This window comes from Xiphophorus maculatus, chromosome 10 (genome assembly GCF_002775205.1).
Source record: "Xiphophorus maculatus strain JP 163 A chromosome 10, X_maculatus-5.0-male, whole genome shotgun sequence".
NCBI classification, from domain to species: domain Eukaryota; kingdom Metazoa; phylum Chordata; class Actinopteri; order Cyprinodontiformes; family Poeciliidae; genus Xiphophorus; species Xiphophorus maculatus.
The window spans coordinates 10596842-10615744 of NC_036452.1; the positions used below are offsets into that span (position 1 = coordinate 10596842).

An 18903-nucleotide genomic window follows, 5' to 3' on the forward strand; every position below is an offset into this window, starting at 1 on the left:
ATGCAGAGTGGATATTGTGGAAATGTTATGTCTAGACAGTTTTTGATATGAGAAACTGGACAGTTTGGTCTTAAAATCATTTTAACACAGCTACATTGGGAAAAAAAAATTTTACTTAATATATTTCTAATTAGGCTATTCAGATATCAAGTAGTATGTAAGAAGGTGTGATTCCATATGGAGTACACATGAAATAAATGTTGAACAAATGAAAATGTGTTAAATACTTTGTAGAAAATCACATTGTCTGATTTTGCAGTTCAGGTCATAAATAAATAACAAATAATTGATAAATATTTTCATTGAAAACTGTAGATGTTAAATCAATCTCTTTTTAAAGCTCTACACAAAAGATTTGAAATGTATTATTACATTTTCGTTTTAACATTTGCTCTTTGATTTCAGATACAGAGATGATATTGCCAACATTTTTGGGGGAAAAAAATCGGATTTTGTGATTATGAATGCAAAGTGTCATTACGTAATATGCCGAGTTGTTATGAATATGTTCCTTATCTCAGAGGCCTTAGCTGCTTTACTTATAATAGATTCTTAGTCTTTGGGGAATACAGCACCACTGATAGAAGTGGCTGCATTCACTAAGCCTTTATTTGAGCCTGTGAGAGCAATCTCAGGAGTCATATGAGCAGTTCATGATCAAACAGACTGAGGCCCCAGAGCCCGAAATGGCCCTCTCAACTCTGCTCTTTACTTATAGGGGACTTTTATGGCTCCCTTGGCCAATTCCTCACTATGGCTGCTTGAAGATGGAGTCAGAGGTTCAAGAGCTTTATTTGTGCATGTGTATGTGTGAAACCACTGCTGCTTGAGTGAGTCGATATGCGGGAGACCTTTGGATGAGTTTTGTAGAACTCGGTCGCTGCAAGAGAGCAACTAAATATTGGAGGTTAGTCAAAAGATCCTGAACGTGCATGTTGAGAAGAAAAGGCTGCGCTTGCCAAAGAAATCTGTCTCCAGAGCACGACAAGAAAAGAGAGGAAAAAGGAGCTAAAGGTAGACAACAAATCGAAACAAGAAGATATTGATTGCAAACTTATTAAGTGGGCGAAGACGAACTGCATCCTGGGCTTCAGTTTTGGCAGAAACACAAAAAACCTAAACACTCAAGAGAGGCTCTGGGTTTTGAAAGCTCTACTTAGAAAAAAAAACATAATGGGTTAAGAGAAAACAGTCTTGGCACAAAAAACAGAAGACAAAAAAGTGCACAGAACAAATTAAATGTTTTTCGCCCATTTCCAACAGGGAAACCCACTCAGCTCAAGACAAAACAGTAATGATCAAGGGGAATATATCCCCTTGCCGTCTAAAAATATAAAAAAGTTGAACATTATTATATTAAAACACTGAACATTAGGAAAGTCGAGGTTCCTGTATCCTATTTTTAGATGTAAATACATCAAATGAGTTTGTTCAATTAGACTATCAAGTGAGTCAGATGTAAATATAATGGAGGATTGTGATGCTGCTGGCCTGTGTTTCCTCCAAAGGCCGTGGGGGCACCATGCTAGAACACATCGCATCCTGGCCACTTAAATTAAAATGATGGGAACATATCCTTCTCTGGTTTAGTGGCTGTTTTCAATATGGGTAGTTGCCCAGGGCAGCATTAAAAATGGGGAAAATAAAGGAGAGGAGTGCATTTGGAGGGGGAAGCTCAGTTGGGGGAACTTTGTGGAAATAGGCGGAGCTTTGTATAAGCAACTGTTTGGGCACCCTGAATGGTTGCTACACAAGATTGAAGGATTCCTCAAACATGCATGAAATTATCAAAGTAACACCACAATCTTGACTATGAAATATCGTCTCTGCTATCTGGACATTGAGCTGTTAGCATGCTATTGCAGTCAAGAGACTGTCATACAGCAATAGTCTTCAGTCAAAAGCCTCTATAGATTCATTGCAAGACTGACTAATACCACAATATTTTAAATTAAAAATAGGTTTTAAAACCTCCTGTGTTTAATAATTGGCCGGAAAAATATGGTGTGATTCTGTCAGACTGCCCCAGGGCAGCTGTGGCTACAGTCCAGTAGCTTGCCATCATCAATGTGTGCATGAATGGAAATGACTGATTTCATTGTAAAGCATCTTTTATAACCCTTTGAGAGCTGAAAAGCGCTATATTAGTCCAATGTCATCTCATTTCATAACACAGGCTTTCTATTCAACAAGTCACCCATGTGAGACTGCAAGCTGTTGTGTGGCGTCAGTTCATGCCCTTCGAAGCAAAGAAACACTTTAAGATCTGATGCCGGCATTGAAAATTACCACATCAGTAAATTAAAACTACTTCTCTGCTGAGGTTGAAGGGCAATTGTTGTCATGGAAACGCTAATAACCATGTGGCCATGGCTGAGGAAGAGCTGTGATCACAGTTGAAGAAAAATCTATTTTAACTGTCATCGGTCTGTTGTTTTGTTGATCCTATCACCCCAATCTGGCCGCTGCAGACTTCATGGCACCAAGTGACCTCCTCCTCCTCGTCTGGGTGCTGTTGGGCGAAGCGTCTGGTAATGAACGGTCTTTACTGGGTGTGTTGACATGTTGAGTCAAGTACACGCCTTGTTCAAGGAAGTGAGCTTTTACAATAAAGCAAACATGGTTTCAGGCATTGTCCATCACAGCTAACACCCCCCCAAAAAGGGGTGTGTTAGGCATAAGACAAATGTGAAGACAGGAAGAAGAAGATAATAACATTATTCTGAAATTATGGAGAAACAAAGAAAAAACTGCCCCACTAATGCTTCAGCAGTGCCTATTTGTTTTGGAACAATGATTTATTTAATTTATTAGATCCTCGTGTTGATATGGTGACTCATGAGATTACGTTGGGAGCACAGAGCGGATTAGAAGAGATTTAAACTTGATTTCATGATCTATAAAAGAATTCAGAACCATACAAAGCAAATTTCAGAAGACTTTGCACTCTTCTTCTTCTTTGCTATATTTAGCTCTCCTGAATTACATTCACGTTTTACTGCAACATCTTTGGCATCTTCCAGACATGAAGTACAATATTTACTGTTCAAATCCACTGAAGGGATTAAGGGAGCAAAAATCTGACATTTTCTTCATCATAAAAAACAGACACTTTACTTGGAAAACAAATGTGATGCAGAACAGACTGTTTGCTTTTCCCTAACTGTTGTTTGCCGTCATTGCCGTGAAGCTGAGAAAACAACAGGAAATTGTACAGCTTTCTAATCTGCTCTTGCAGTAGTCAGCAATGCTACAAACAAAGGATTGCAGATTTTAAACTAAAATACTTCTTTTGCAATTAATCTTTAAATCCTTTGAATAATTACAAATCAAAAACAAAATCTGAAAAATCCTTCTTTTGTCAGTTTCTTGATTTGAAAGCTGCTCTTCCAAATATTAAGTAGCAGAAATAATTTAGAAATGTTATTTCTACCCTACTTAATTTTTGACCTGGTTTGATCCGACTCACTGCCTTAAAGTGGTTTAGTCCCATCCTGATGTCTTAAGCCAGACAGTTCACTTTACAGCGGTGGACAAATAAAGTAAAGCAGACAGGCTCTAAATGAGCTTTTTAAATGCTATGGAAGTACTGCATCTCACTCACTCACCATAAATCTTATTAAATACAGCAGAAAATGTTTCCCAGCATTGCAGGTGGAGGCTGCAGGCGTCTCAAACATGTTACCAATCTGTAACAGAGCCGCCTGCAGCAGAGACATGCAGCTGCGGCTCCTCAGCACTAACAGCTTCCTAGGGACTTCCAGCTAAATCTAGTAGTATATCCTCTAAATTGGCTCACTGATCAGCAAATAAGCAACACAGCAAAAAATAATAATTTACAGAGCCTCATATTGGAACAATGGAGTTCCTTAAACCTGTACATTACCAGTCAAAACTTCTTGCTGTACTTACAAGACCACCTTAATTCCACCACCATTTCATGACCTGTTGGTACTGGTACATATTAGGTGCTGCACATGTAAACCTGAACTTTATTTCTTGTTAATCAAATTCACTTTAATTAACATGTACTGCTGTAACTGCTGAAACACAATCAAAATGTGCTTTAAGGATGTGGACATGTTTTATTTTTCTAGATTTTTCTCCCAATAAAATCCAGCATGAATGCAAACTGTATGAATGAGTAAAAGTATTAAATTAATAAACTGGCCAAACAGCTTGAAACGTGATGGTTGTGTTATGGTTATCTTCATTTAGTTTCTTATATTGTGCCAGTTTATAACAAAAATCCAACCAACCCACTTAGAGAATCCTATTCCAAACCAGGTAATTCAGTTCATCTGGATCTCTCAGTTCCTGTCAGTGTGTTGTTAGTTTGTTATATTCAAATGCAGGAAGCATATAGAGAACATCTTGCTTTAGGTTAAAGCCAGTGTTATGGCAACAATTTAGACAAAGGATAACAGGGTGAAAGGATTAAGAGAGCGCCAGGAAAGCAAAGAGCCTCTGTGCATCGTTGCTGCTTTCATTTCCATAAGCACGTCACACTTATACCCTCTCTCTGCAAAGCTGACTCCTGGTCTTCTGCTGGTTTGCCTTCAGAGGGTTGAACAAGTGTTTCTGTATGGCAGATGTTTCCTCTGCAGCATCTTCCATCCCAGCTGGGGATTTCAGCCACAATCCAACACTGGCAGGTTACATAAAAAAGCAGGTTTTCTGACCGTCCTCTGTCAGAAGCAGCAGAATGAGCAGGGCCGCGGTTACAAGCCAGACTGGTGCTGTTCACTTTATTTGGTTCTGAATCGGTGCACACATGCAAGCATGAAGAGAATCTTATTTGGCAGCATGACACATTGTTGGAAGCAGAAATTTAGCACCCCCTGCTGTCTGGAAAAAAGCTTTATGCTTAAATCTTGCTCCAGATGTTTACTGCTGTTAAAACAAAGGCTGCACCAAAGTGGAGGGCTGGAACATTTCTGACCTCGATTTCCATTCACTAATAGGTTTATCGCTCAGTTTAAAGATAGAAAAATATACGAGACTTTAATGAGACTTATACCACCAAAGCACAAGGCAACAGTAACTGCTATTCTCTCATTAATATCATGTGAGTGAAAAATAAAGAATGCGACACATAAAATCCTTTTCAGTTTTGAGAAAAATTTTGAAGGAGTAAACCTAGTATTTAGAAATATGTTAAACATTTAATATGTAATATATGTCCAATGTGGTTGGAAAGTTGCCATAATCCTGAAAAATAACATCTTGTTGGATCAAGAAAAAAATCCTTATACATTTCTTGTCATCTCTGATAATTATGTGTTAATCGGAACAGAATGAACTCACAATGATTTTTATTTTGATTTGAGTGTTTAGAAACATTTAATTGGCAATCTATGAAATTCATTTTTCATGGGGTATAAATATGACGTCACAGAAACCTATTCCTTTTAACTGCTTCTCCAAATGAGAAAGACAATAGAACAAGACTTTCAGGTAAGCAGTGCTTTCCCACTGTACAGTATAAGCAATTTTTGCATCAGCAAAGGGACCCCCTCCAACCTGGGGGCCCTAAAAAAGTATGAATTTCTATCAGACATATTGGCATATGTTTAAGTTGTACCCATATTAAAGTAAACAATGGTGTTAATAAAAACTGAAGCTAATTTTATCATTTCATTTTGCTCAGAGAACATTTAATCTACACTGTAAAGGTCGGTAAATAAATAAGTAACAGCCTTTTTTCATGATTGCTTAAACTTTTAAATTATTTCTTGTTTGTGAGTTTTTAAATGTAAAAAAAGTAAATAATTTCTAAAATGGTGTGCAAAATTTCAAGATCCACAGTATTTAAACTTAATTTAAAATAATTTAATTCAAGATGATGTTTGATTTTTAATAATAATAATAATTTAAAAAAACATGGTTATATAGCACATGACACATTCACCCATAGTTTGACTAATTGGATAATGTCTAACCAAGAGCTGTCTAGTAATTGCCTTGAAATCAAATCTGTTGTGAAATAGTGGCTGTATCAGTAAACTTAACAGAATTGAATGAACTGTTTTGCTGTGTACCCTACCTTTTCTTCTAATGCACCCCCTTTTATTTCTTCAGTTCTATTCTTTCAAATTGTAGTTATTAGATTACTAGAAGTTTTTTTCCGGTGCATGTTTTTTCTTAATATGTCACTTCATACTTTATGATGCTGGTTTATTTCTTTTAGACAGTTTCTTGTACTTTTTGACCTAAATAGTATGTTCTCAGTTGAAACGACTAAAGACATCCGGGATAAAGACTCACCGTTCAAAATAAAAGCCAAGCGCCTCACAGGAATAGCTTGTCAAGACTAAGTAAACCTTAAACCTTTAATTCTTGGAGACATTATATAGTATAAGTTGGTATGTAAATGTTATCTTAAATATTAATCCATATATTTGCAAAATTTTGAGATCTGCATTTTACAGTGAAAGGTAGTAAACGGAAGTAGAAAAAGTTACGTAATCTGGGTGATTTGACCGTTTGTTCCCAGGGTGACAGCTGGCCGGTGATACCGGTAGTTGAACAGCAGTAACAGGTAAATATGCCGGTTCCTATAAAGGGAGGACCATCGTTGTAATCTGTAGATGACTTAACAAACCGGTACCAGTCCGTCCAGCCGCTGTCGTAAACGGACCATTAGCTTACCGGGCCATTATGTGGGTCTTCGGTTACGGCTCCCTGATTTGGAAAGTGGACTTCCCGTACGAGGAGAAGAGAGTCGGTTACATAAAGGGCTTCAGCCGCCGGTTCTGGCAGGGAAGCACCGATCACCGTGGAGTACCGGGAAAGGTGGGTGCTCTCTGACACTCTAACTATATTTCATGTGAAAACAAAAAGCAGTTAAAGTTTGAGGGAGTTCACATTTAGCTAAAGCTAGCTCCTCTCAAGGGCTAATCTACCTTTTCTTAGTCATGTGTACCACCTTTCATCAGCTTATTAAGCTTTCCACCTTAACAAGATGTGTCTCTCAGTAAATTAGACAAATTATATTTCTTGATAGAACAGAAAAATAGCCGCTCATGTCAAAGATTTGTCATGTCTATATTTTACATAAGCAGCTTATTTATCTTTACCTGACGCTGACTAATGCCAGATCGTGATGACTTGCTTCTTTTATCACACTCTCACGGTCATTGTCGTTATCTGAACCTCCAGCTGCCTTATGAAGACTCTGCACTCATTTTGAGTCATTTAAATTTGCACTACAAACACCATGCAAACGAAAATCAATGTTTTGTTGAACTGAAACCCAAATAGCATTTAAGAGTATGTCTAAGTGAAAATAGTTATGAAAGGAAGGAGAGACGAGGAATAATACATTATGTAATTAATTGGACATGAACACTACGATACAAACTTCTTGATAAGATTATGTTTGGCTCAAAACAAATGTATTTGAAATCTAGATTTCAGATTCTTTGAATGGAGTTGGTTGAATTTCACTGCAACAGTCAATTCTTAAAACTTAACCTAAAAAATGAAATCTATGTTGTTTATGTTTTATTTGTTTCCCTACTTCTTGTTTGACAGTTAAGTTATTGCAAATAGAGACACATTGTAACTTCGGAAAAATATCTAATGCAGTTATTATGTTTGCTTAATAGTAATATGTTAGGTTTGTTTAGGGGTTACAAATTTTCTTAGTGGGGTTCTGTTGGAATATAATTGGTTAATAATCATGCCTGCAGTCCACTTTGAGTAGAAATGAGTAGATTACTGGCATCAAGGTACAGAACGCATATATATTAATATTGCTTTATTCTCTAATTAATGATTGGATGTATGACATCCCAATTCATCTGATTATCTCTCATTGTGTTCTCTTTCCAGCCCGGTCGTGTTGTTACTCTGGTAGAGGATCCTGAGGTGAGTGATAACCAGTTCTGCATGTTTGAAATAACGTCTCACATTGTCAGGTTATTATTGGAATGAGTTTGTTAATTGTTAGAAAATGTGAATTAAATTTTTCTACATCCTTATTAGCAGTAAAAGTAGATGAACTACATCAAGGAGAACAGGTTTTTTAAAAATTACTATTTCAATTTGTGAAATGGGCATCAAGTCAAGATGCCTTGACTTTTCCACAGAGAGGTTATGAAGCAGCTGTTTTCTACCAGCACAAGTCAAACACACCTTTGTCTCTTCTGTCTCACTTTTTCTTCAGGGGTGCGTTTGGGGCGTGGCCTACAAGCTGCCGACAGGGCAGGAGCAGGAAGTCAAACGCTACCTCGACTATCGCGAAAAAGGCGGCTACCAGGTCATCACGGTGACCTTCTACCCCCGTCCCGAGTCCAACCACTCTCCGAGCCTGACGTTGCTCTACATCGGCAACGACGACAACCCCAACTACCTCGGACCCGCGCCCTTGGAGGACATAGCCAACCAGATCCTGAACTCCACCGGTCCGAGTGGGAGAAACACGGAGTACCTGTTCCAGCTGGCTGAGGCAGTCAGGACTATCATGCCCGAGGACCCAGACAGACATCTGTTTTCCCTTGAAGCAATAGTGCGGGAACGGCTACAAAAGCACCAACAATCACCAGCCATAGAATGTCAAGATTAAATAAAACGTGTTGTAGCAGGTATTTATTGAGAAGACCACTTTTGTCAAATGCTGATGGGGCTGAGATGTAGGAAATGAATCAGGTTTTGTTTTTGAATCAAATGTTCATCTCAAAAGGATTGTACTATGGTGAAATTGAATGTTTTGATGTCAATTTATAATTGAAAACACATTTCACAAGTAATAATGGGTTTTGCTGCATGTTTACAAGACATTACCAACTCATGGCTCACAATATATGTTCTTAATAAAAGCAAAGAAACTAAGAATTGGCTTTTATTGATTATGTCTTTAATGTTAAGTATCGATCATTGTTGTTACTTGATCCCTTTCTACGTAAAATGTTGTAGAATTGTAAGTAAAACTCTTCAAAATGAAACATTTCCATCTGAAGTGATTTTGTATTTGGTGTAAAATCAAATCCCTCCTGTTGGATTTGTGTGTTACAGTAAGCTCTAATCAGCACGGCTGCATATCCTGATGGGTGAACACTGTTAATATTTACAAAGTAAACTTCAGCATGTGAAGATTGCTATGTTAACATGCTAATGTTAGTGCTCAGCTCAAAGCACCGCTGTGACAAATTGCAGGCTTTCAGAGCAGGAGGGCGAGGGTGGTCTTTCACTGCCAGACAGACTTCAGTCAGCCTTGTTTTTATGCACTCAATCACACGCGTTTACAAATATACTTCCGTTCTAATAATGGTGCATTTTATTTGGTAGTTTACCAATAAATCCATTCTTCTTGTCATTGTCTCCATATTAATTTCCCTATATTCCAATTCATTATAGAGCTGGTTTGCTCTATAATGTGCTGGATCAAAGGAGAGTGGAAACACTTTGGCTTAATTTCTAAAAATGTCTGTTGGACATAATAAAAAACAAAATGGCTACAACTCGAAAGCCACATGCAGTCATGATCAGAAGTTATCAGCACACTTCTCTCCTGCTTCATTGTCAAATTTTGGGCCGTTTAATGATTAATGGGAACTTTTCTTTTACCAGGGAAGGATAATAACGTAGAACCCGACTGCAGGGTCTTGAAATACGATGTGGGTCCACAAATTGAAATTTATTGTGGATTCTAATAACAGCTGTTCAATAAATGTAATTGCAATGTAAATATTAGCAAAATGGTAAATGTCATCCAAATGATAAACGCTCAAAAATACACATAGACCCCACCACTAATATCTGGTTTAATGGATTATAAGAAACCACATAAAATCCTGTTCTCTGAATCTTTGACCACTCTTGTTATGATTTCTGGTAGAGCTAATTTAAAGAGTCTTTCATACATTTTTAGTTGAAGTCTTGGCATTCCAAAAGCTTAACATTGATTTGTTTTGTCCCAGTTGTTTCCAAATTTCAGTCACCCAGTTGTTTCTTTGACTTGAGCCTCCAGCTGTTTTACCCGTCATGAAATCCAGCTGTAAAACTGACTCATATTATTCAAATATTAGTAGGAATATATGTTTATATAAATAAATCTGGGTGTATGAAAGTTTGACCTTGTCTAGGTTTGAGAAGATCCAACTTTGTTTGCGTGCCGTATTATAATTTTATCCAGAAAGAAAAAACTGTTCAAATCACTAAAAGCTCAAAATATATAAATCTATACCCAAGATTATTGAATACAAACTTCTAAGGACTGAACTTCAGTGCATTTATCATGCACACACACTCACCTCTCCTCACTATCTTCATCTACCAGAGCGCCAGCATCAACCATCAGCCTCTTCTCCTCCTGCCACCGTATCTCAAAGACACATCAAACCCGGCAGCGATACGTCAGAAAGAAATCAATACTCAGAACAAGCGACTGACAGCTCTATACGCGATCCTCTTTTCCTCTTTAGACACACAGACAGACAGCTGAAACCAGTTATCGGTGTTTATTGGATGCAGCGATGTCTGTACAAAGTTACATTTTTCTTTTGGCACAAAACTAAAAGCTACCCATGCAAGAAGAAAAGCGTCTTTGAGCACCTTGCAGAATGTGATGTACAGCTACTGAACTTGATATCTCAGTACCTGGTTTTATAATACAACAGTGTGATGTTTTTACAATTTAACATTTTATACATATATATATATATATATATATCTGTTTACATATCACATACATGATTTTATATTATACTGATATATTGATACCAATAGGCTCGCATTATTACTAATAAATAAATAAATAAATAAACAAATGTACGTGTATATATATATATATAAACAGATTAGGGCATCTGTATGTTTTTCCACCGTATTTGGACACAATATTTATTATTAACTTAAAAACATACTGAAAATGTCTGGAAAAACAATTACTAAATAAATCCTCTTTCAAATGTTTTGAAAAATCTTAAATTCTGGAGAGGAATAAATTAGGACACCTTCATACAAACAAATATAGTCTCATTGGAATAAGATTTTATTTTTTTTTAGACATTTAATTTATAATGTTGAGGTTTTTTTCCATCACATGCAATTATGCACGATTTTTTATGTACATGATTTTTTTTCAATGTATTTACTTTAAATTCACCAGCAAAAAAAAAAAAAAAAGAAAAAAAGAAATAAAAATCACTTTCATAACCTCGCCTGTAAATGTGATGGCCTTTTGATGACCCAAACCAAAACAATCAGCACTAGACAAGAGTCGAGGGCTTTTAGCCAATCAATTACGGTCTTTTGATCACGTGACACCAGTGCGTCTGGCATGGCCAGAGGTGCGTCTCTAGCCGTTAGCTACAAAAAAAATAAAAATTTAGTGTGTAGGTTTAAAATGTTAGAAGGCAGTATTCATTCTATACCCCCACATGTATTCACACTGGAAACATATACACTAAATCAGCTGCACATCAGCTGTACACAAAGGTGTACCTTGTTGAAACATCGAGTTAATGTTGTGTCCTACTGATTGTTTAAGTTAGATTGAACATGAAAAAGAAAAAAACACAAAGGCCAGTTTTTCAGAGAGGCAAAAGCCCTGAACTTTGGAGTTTAAAACGGAGTTATTTTGAACATGTTTGGGAAACTAACAAAGAAGCATAGAAGGGGTAGTGTCATGGTTTAGGAGTGCGTTGCTGCAGCAAGACCTTCCCATTTTCACCATCACAGAATGCATAATGAAAGCTATCATCTGTGAGAAGGGGCTTGAAGAAATCTTGAGCCCAAAACATACCAATACATCCATCATAGGCCGAGTCAAAGCAAAGACCTGGATCTCAATGGGATACTTTGGAGTAACCTGAACATGGAGGAAACCCTCAAACATCTCAGAGCTGATAATGATAAGTTTAGATGTCTACAGGCTATTGATGTTATTGAGTTATTTCATTCAAAGAAGGCAACACCAGCTGCCAGGGTTTGAGTGTCCTAACTTTTTTCTTGGCTAAACGGCACTTTTTTTATCTTTTTAGGAAGGTTAATTTTTATTTCTCAGTTAATTGCAGTTAAATCAATTTATTTTCCTGAAATAAATACAAAAGTAGACATCAATATGTTAACTTTTCTTAATAATTAACTGAATATTTCACAGGATGACTAGAGAATTTTACCTTACAGATTTTATTCAGAAACCTCCTTCAAGGTGACGGTGCGATAAAGAAGAAGAAGAAGAAGAAAATTTGGAGTCTCTGTGTAGATCAGAGCTGCAGGAGACTGAAAACACACCTTTATCATCGCCACGGCCGCCTCGGCGTGCAAAACAAACCCCACTGAGCAGCATGCTAACTGAAAACCTCTCTGTCCCCAGCTGCTTTCCGCCTAAAGGCCAGCAGCGGCACGTGAGGGTCCAGACAGAGATCTCCTCCCCGGAATGATGAGTGTTTATCATCGCAGACAGAAGCCCCCAGCAGTACTTAAAGGTGGGATTATTTTTCCGTGGGGGGGCGGTAGGCGGACGTCTAGGCGTAGTAACAGGGCGACACCAGCAGGTTGGTGAGCACCAGAAGCTGGTCGTCGGTGAAGCACTGCCGATGCTCCTGCCAGTTGTCGTGGTGAGTGCGCCTGAACTCTGAAAGGGTCTTCTTCACCGTCATCTTTAAAGCAAAAAGGATAAAAACATTATGAATTCATACAACCTGCTGGCAGTTAGAGGGCAACATAACCCGAGACTAGTGATGAAATATGACGATTCTGCATCCATTTTTGACAATCCAACATCCTTGGATTTGATATTTAACTGGACTTGGACTGGACCTGCTTGTTGACATTTGTTGTGAATTCAATGTTAACGTGTAAAAATGGCTCACAAATCTCATGGAAAATCTTGGAACATGGAAAATGTGAAAAAGAACAACCTCTCTAGTAAAACAGAAATTAAAATAACCTGCTGGTAGTGTTTTCGAATTATGCTGCAAACTAATTTTTCACAAATAATTAGACATAACATAGATGCAGGCAGAAGGGAAGGATTTACAAATAATTTAAAAGTATTAGTGCAAAGACAAAAGGCAGATATAAACTATGGATGGATTTGTTTTGGGTTGAGTTACATCAATATTGAAAAGTCAGTTACAGTAAATTTATTTCTTGATTAATCTTGATTAAAACCGTGTTGTTGTTTTTTTGGTTATTGCTGTTTAATCTCAAAGTACAGAAGAGCTGTACTAATGTCTGTTTTACGTTTTCCCCAAGAAACTGAATGGTAGACTGTTCTTTCCTTTCAGTGATTGTTTTTTTATCTCGAGTCAGAAGTGAACCAGATTTGTGACACAAAATCCCTCAGATGACCCTAAAAGTTTCCTCACTAAGCCACTAATCCTGCTTTTTACTACACGCTCTTTGGCCTGCAGCTGAGCAAATTTAGCACCTTTTACTGCAGCCCTGTTGCTGCTGCTCCTGCGGTGGATGCAGGATGTAGCTTGATATTGCTGTCCTGAAATAAACAAGACCTTTACTGAAAAATGTCAGCATATGTTGCTTCCGAGCCTGCATAAATCATCCACTATTAATGATGTTTGTACAAAGCTGCAAGCTGGATGAATTTTGTAATTTCAACTTGTTTCAAGCTAAATGCATTCACACCCCATGACATTTAAAATTTTGTCACAATGTAACGCCAAACTTTATCATGTTTTATTGAAAATACAAAATAGTGCTTCGCTGTGAAGTGGAAGAACAAGAATTTATGTCTTTATTTTTCAAATAAAAATTAGAAAACTGTGGCCTGTCCTCATGGAGTTCAATAGAAATGTGCAGCATGATTTTCAGGTTTGTGTCTTATTTTCTTCTTCTCATTGCTTCTTGCAGATCTGCACAACCTGCAGCTTTGCCACAATGGCTCTTCATAACTTTGGCTAAAATTGATAAAGAACCAACTAATATTTTTCAATATAGGTAAAACAACAAATGCAGATTTTAGCTGTTTTTCAGTTGCAGAAAAAAAAATCTATTCATCCTCTTTTTGGAGAACTTTTATGTTTTCCTTTTTAATAAGACCTAAAAATGAAAATAACAAAGATGGTTCTTTAAAAATGACACATTTCCAACTGTAGATATGTACAAAAGTTATAAATAAAGGTGATGTAACAAACAACTGCCTGTAGCTTTAACACAGAAATACAACAAAATGTGAAAAAGTGCAAGGTGCGTGAATGACACGTCAACTGTTCTGGGAAGGTAAAAATATAAAATCTTAGATGTTCAACAGAAAATCCACCCAAATGGAGCAGCTTTCCATTCGACTTTGTGGTAAAATCCTCCAATAAAGTGCAATATTGATAGCAGCTGTTTTACAAGCACATTTCTGCACCTTGTAAACGGCTCTAATTGTTTTAAAAATAAAACCTACACTTAGGCCTAATTGTGGAGTTAAGCAAACATAAAACGACCATCAAATCAGCGTAAAATTTCTCCTCAGAGTGCAAAAACAAAGGTGAGCTAAAGCAATTTAAAATATGCAGAGCTGAATCCAACAGCAGCGGTCGAGTTTGAGAAGCGATCGTACTACTTGTTTACACCGATAAAAATCTAATGAGGCAACAATCATTTATTTATGTTAAAATGCCAGATATAACTTTAAAAAATGCAGGGCAGCAATTATTTAGAGGACAGCAAGTTCTGAGTGAAAAGTCATCTGATTCAACAAGAGCTCAAAACGTGGCATTAAGCCGTGGATCAGTGAAACTCAGAGATGTTCTCATCATTTAAACATGGAGCATGTTTGTTTTACACTATTGCCCTCAGAGCTCTTAAGAAAAGGAGGAACCCAAACTCAAATATTTATTTAAACCTGTGCTTTTTAAAATCATTCTCTAGATGCATTTTAAATCAATATGTTGGAGGATTTTGCTCAGAAAATCTAACATACAGTACAGACCAAAAGTTTGGACACACCTTTTAATTCAATGAGTTTCCTTTATTTTCATGACTATTGACATTGTAGATTCACACTGAAGGCATCAAAACTATGAATAACACATGTGGAAATATGCACTAAACAAAAAAGTGTAAAACAACAGAAAATACCCCTTATATTCTAGTTTCTTCAAAGTAGCAACCTTTTGCTGTGATTACTGCTTTGCACACACTCTGCATTTTATTGATGAGATTCAAGAGGTAGTCACCTGAAATGGTTTTCACTTCATAGGTGTGCCCTGTCAGGTTAATAAGTGGGATTTCTTGCCTTATAAATAGTCATGAAAATAAAGAAAACCCATTGAATTAGAAAGGTGTGTCCAAACTTTTGGTCTGTACTGTATGTTACCTATTATTTCAATGCATTCATTTTGAGGTAGAATAATTACTCCTAGAGGACAGAAACAACCTTAAAAAGCTGAAACTGAAGTAGAGTAGTAGACCAGGAAGCAAATTAAGACCAATTCTTGCTTAGCAGCAGTTTCTATGACAAAACATCAACTGTAGACCTGAAAAAAAAACAAAAAACAAAAAAAAACTGGTGGGTAACATTACATGACCCCTAATGTGTGACATTTTTACCCTTTCATTTTCTCCTCAGGCCACCCAGGCTATCATTTCCAATTCTACAGTGAAAGAAAGAGTGATTGTTTTCATTTCTGGTGCTCACAGCTCAGGCACTGAGCCTGACGGGGAGCGCTCAGTCTCTGCTAAACCCACAGAGAAATCTGTACAGTTTACGTCAATCTATGATAATTGTGTAGGTGTATGTGCTGTTTTTCTGTGATTATGAATTCGATATTTAGAACAATTTTGAATATACAATATACAACGATACAATGGTTACAGTAATAGTTGAAGAAAATATTTAGCTTCAAACTAAATACTTAACTTGTTAACCAATGAAAGTGTATTGCTGTCATGGAGTGAAATAAATCTTCAAACTCTTTCATATTATGACGTAACAATACATTGTACAAACATAATATATTGCATAAACATGACATTAAGTTGTGTTTTATTGTATTTAATGTCGTTGCATATTCAAATTCATGTTTGAAGTCTGGAAACGGGACATAAGATTTTAAAACTTCAACATTTTCTCATTTGTTTTATAATTATGAATATTTGGAAGTCTCATGTAATGTTACATTTGATTCAAAACTCCAATGAAACAGATTTGAATTCCAGGTTATATTTTGAAAAGAAAAAAAAAAGGATGCACCTAAACCTTTGGCTTCCTTTTCAAATAAGTGTCATTTTCTATGAACTTTACTCCAACTATCCTGTGGAATAGAGTGGTTAGTTGTTTTACATATGAATATATACTCCCAGATGCGTTTATTGCCTATTCCTCGTCATCTCCCCCACTTTGCAACAAAAGAAGCACTAAATTATCCTCACCAGCACACTGTCTGCTCTGCGGATTACATTGTACGTCTGCTTCATGCTTGAAGAAAGGCCAAAGACATAATTTTCTCCTCAATTGGAGAATGAAATTGTATTCTTTCAGCTCGCACTGGTTTGAGCGCGTCGTTTGGCTGCAGGCGCGCGCGTGTTGCTTGCGTACCTCTATAGGCTGCGGGTCGTTGAGATGGTCGCTCAGCTCCATCAGGATCTGCGGCATCCACTGTGGGACGTCGTAGGGGCTCGACAGGATGCACGCGCTCAGACCGAGCACTCCGGCGTGGCGCCGCACCAAGTCTGCACACACACACGCGCACCCCCACACACACAGTTAAAACAGGCTTTAGAATTTCAAGGCTCACAATTCCCCTGTGAGAAGAAAGGGTAACAGGGCAAGTATTACTGTGATTGCCTCGCTGTGTAATTGTGTGTGTGTTTTATGTGTGTACCCATGGAGGCCAGCTCTCCTCTGGCCTTGGGGAGGGAAGTCTGACTCAGCGTCTGGAGCTGTGTCTGCAGACAGGAGTCCAGAGGGAAGAACTGGCACTGCAGTAAACCACTGAGGGTGGTGCAGGCCATGTCCCTCACCTTCAGGGAAGACAGAGAAAAATGGGAAGTGGAGCAACAAGGAATACCAGACCGTTAAAAATCCAAAGCAGTAAATTAAAGGGACAAATAAGGGGGAGCAGAGAGGAAATAAAAGAGGGAATCACTAATCCTCTATGCATCAATTAGGAAACAGCACTGAGCAAAAGGAGAACAGTTTCAAATCATTCATCAACTCTGCTAAATATCATAAACAGTAACTGTAATTCAGATGCAGCCATTGATTTTTCTTTTTTTTAACCTGCGCTGTGAATCCAGATCAGAAATTCAGAAATCAGTTTAGAGGTTTTACTGTAAGGCCAGTGAGACAAATAAAGAGAAACTATTGACGTTTTAGCAGACGGTGCACAGAACTTACTGAAAGATTAACAGTTAAAACCAAAGACGGTGCATCTCAGCAAATTAAAGTACAAAAAGCTAATTAATGCTAGTAATCTGTTTGAAAAAGTGAAGCTCCAATGTTATGCATTCATTACTCACACAAGCATATATTTTAAGCATTTATTTTTGTTTAGATTATTATTGCTTAGAGCTCTGAAAAAATCTTGAACATTAGTGTCCCGAGTATATTTATGAGAAGTTAAGTGGCAGAAAAAGGTGCACAAAGAAGAGGTTTGTGGATCAAACCTTATTCAAGAGTTTGGTGAAGTTTCACATGATGGACTTCAGTAGACTTAAATTTATACATTATAAATCACTTTTTGTTGGTATTTTGTAATAATCTAGTTTTCAAGGAATTAAGAGTTCGGGGTTTTCATTAGATGTAGGAATATTGATAAGTTTATAATTTCATCCACTTTGAAACTTTTTATGTGAGGGTCAAAATGATGAAGTTGAAACCACTTGGAAGGCAACAAAAATGTATTTATTTTAAATAAAAATGTTAAATCAAATTCATTTCACTTTTTTTTTTACTTTATTGACTCAATATTAAATTAAACATGCAAGACTTTACTGAGAAGAACAAAATTATCAGATTTTTGTAAAAAAAAAAAAAAAAAAAGTGATCTATAATGATTGTCGCTCCAAAACATAAAAAGGGTTTGGCATTATTATACAAACATGTACACAATGTTTTTTGGATTGATTTCTTTTGTTTTTTGGCCCTTTTAGTCCAAGCTCAACAACAAAAACAGGAAGTCAATTTTTCTTCTAAAGTTCTTGCTGCAGTAAGCAGTGGTCCGGAGAACCCACGTCTGATTTTGACTAAAAATTGTTGGCTGTCTGCAGTTCTCTTTACTACAAAAGTAAGTTGAATTCAGAAATCTGGTTAATGAATTAGAAATTATTTTTATTGTACTGCTTTTTCTGTAAAAAAAAAAAAAATGCATCAACCAGCTAGATTTGTTCCACTGCAGAATTGTACATACAATCATCAAAAGGGCCGCAAATGGCCCTCAGGTCATTGGACATCCTTCTTTAGAAATAACACATAAGTCCGAAAGCATGCAAAGCAGCTCCATTAACTTCTCTGTAGTAGCAGTGAGCAGTGATGTTATTTTTAAGCAACAATCATGAACAGACAGGAATGAGAATAAGCAAAGGGATAAGTGGCCTCTTATAATCCTCTGTCAGTTAGGCTTTATGAGAAATGGCAGCATCAAACCTGCGCTTCCTGTCCAGTTTTTTTTATATTTTTTTTATTTTTTAAGCATATTACCTCAAGCTGTTCATCCAGGAGCAGCTGCATCACCAGCTTTCGGATGCGCAGAACCTCAGCGGGCAAACTGAGCAGAGTGAACAGATTGTAGAAGACTGTGATCTGGAGGTAGGTCAGTACTGAGAAGCGAGCGTGCCACGATCTGCTGGCCGCCATCTAAACACAGAGGACACAGAAAAGGAACGACTTAGTCACAGTAAAAGGATGTGATGGAAACTCCTGGTCCCCTCGTCATTTTATCTCTGGATCACTTTAGTCTTTCTTACCCAAGAAATATTGCCAAGTGAAGTTGTGTTCTTTAT

At 37.2% G+C, this 18903-nt stretch overlaps 2 protein-coding genes across 2 annotated transcripts in view; one reads left to right on the forward strand and one right to left on the reverse strand.

Moving 5' to 3' along the window:
* Positions 1 to 6477: 6477 nt before the first annotated feature.
* Positions 6478 to 9272, forward strand: chac2 (ChaC cation transport regulator homolog 2). Its single transcript, XM_005794650.3, has 3 exons — positions 6478 to 6795; positions 7837 to 7872; positions 8171 to 9272. The coding sequence occupies exons 1-3, from the start codon at positions 6661 to 6663 to the stop codon at positions 8567 to 8569; spliced, it is 570 nt and encodes a 189-aa protein (XP_005794707.1). The 5' UTR covers positions 6478 to 6660; the 3' UTR covers positions 8570 to 9272.
* Positions 9273 to 10678: 1406 nt separating this feature from the next.
* LOC102228252 (proteasome activator complex subunit 4B-like) overlaps positions 10679 to 18903 on the reverse strand; it is a 49272-nt gene continuing 41047 nt past the window's right edge. Inside the window, exons 44-47 of the mRNA XM_005794779.2 lie at positions 18602 to 18757; positions 16785 to 16923; positions 16499 to 16632; positions 10679 to 12608 (exon numbers count right to left, since the gene is read on the reverse strand). Coding sequence (XP_005794836.1) covers positions 12474 to 12608; positions 16499 to 16632; positions 16785 to 16923; positions 18602 to 18757 — 564 coding nt within the window. The 3' untranslated portion in view covers positions 10679 to 12473. The remainder of the gene's footprint in view (positions 12609 to 16498; positions 16633 to 16784; positions 16924 to 18601; positions 18758 to 18903) is intronic.

Bases quoted from the DNA above. Each gene is read 5' to 3' on its own strand.
- chac2 (XM_005794650.3), top strand. From the start codon at position 6,661: ATGTGGGTCTTCGGTTACGGCTCCCTGATTTGGAAAGTGGACTTCCCG. The intron at 6,796-7,836 runs GTGGGTGCTCTC...TTCTCTTTCCAG, and splicing joins ACCGTGGAGTACCGGGAAAG to CCCGGTCGTGTTGTTACTCT. The intron at 7,873-8,170 runs GTGAGTGATAAC...CTTTTTCTTCAG, and splicing joins CTCTGGTAGAGGATCCTGAG to GGGTGCGTTTGGGGCGTGGC.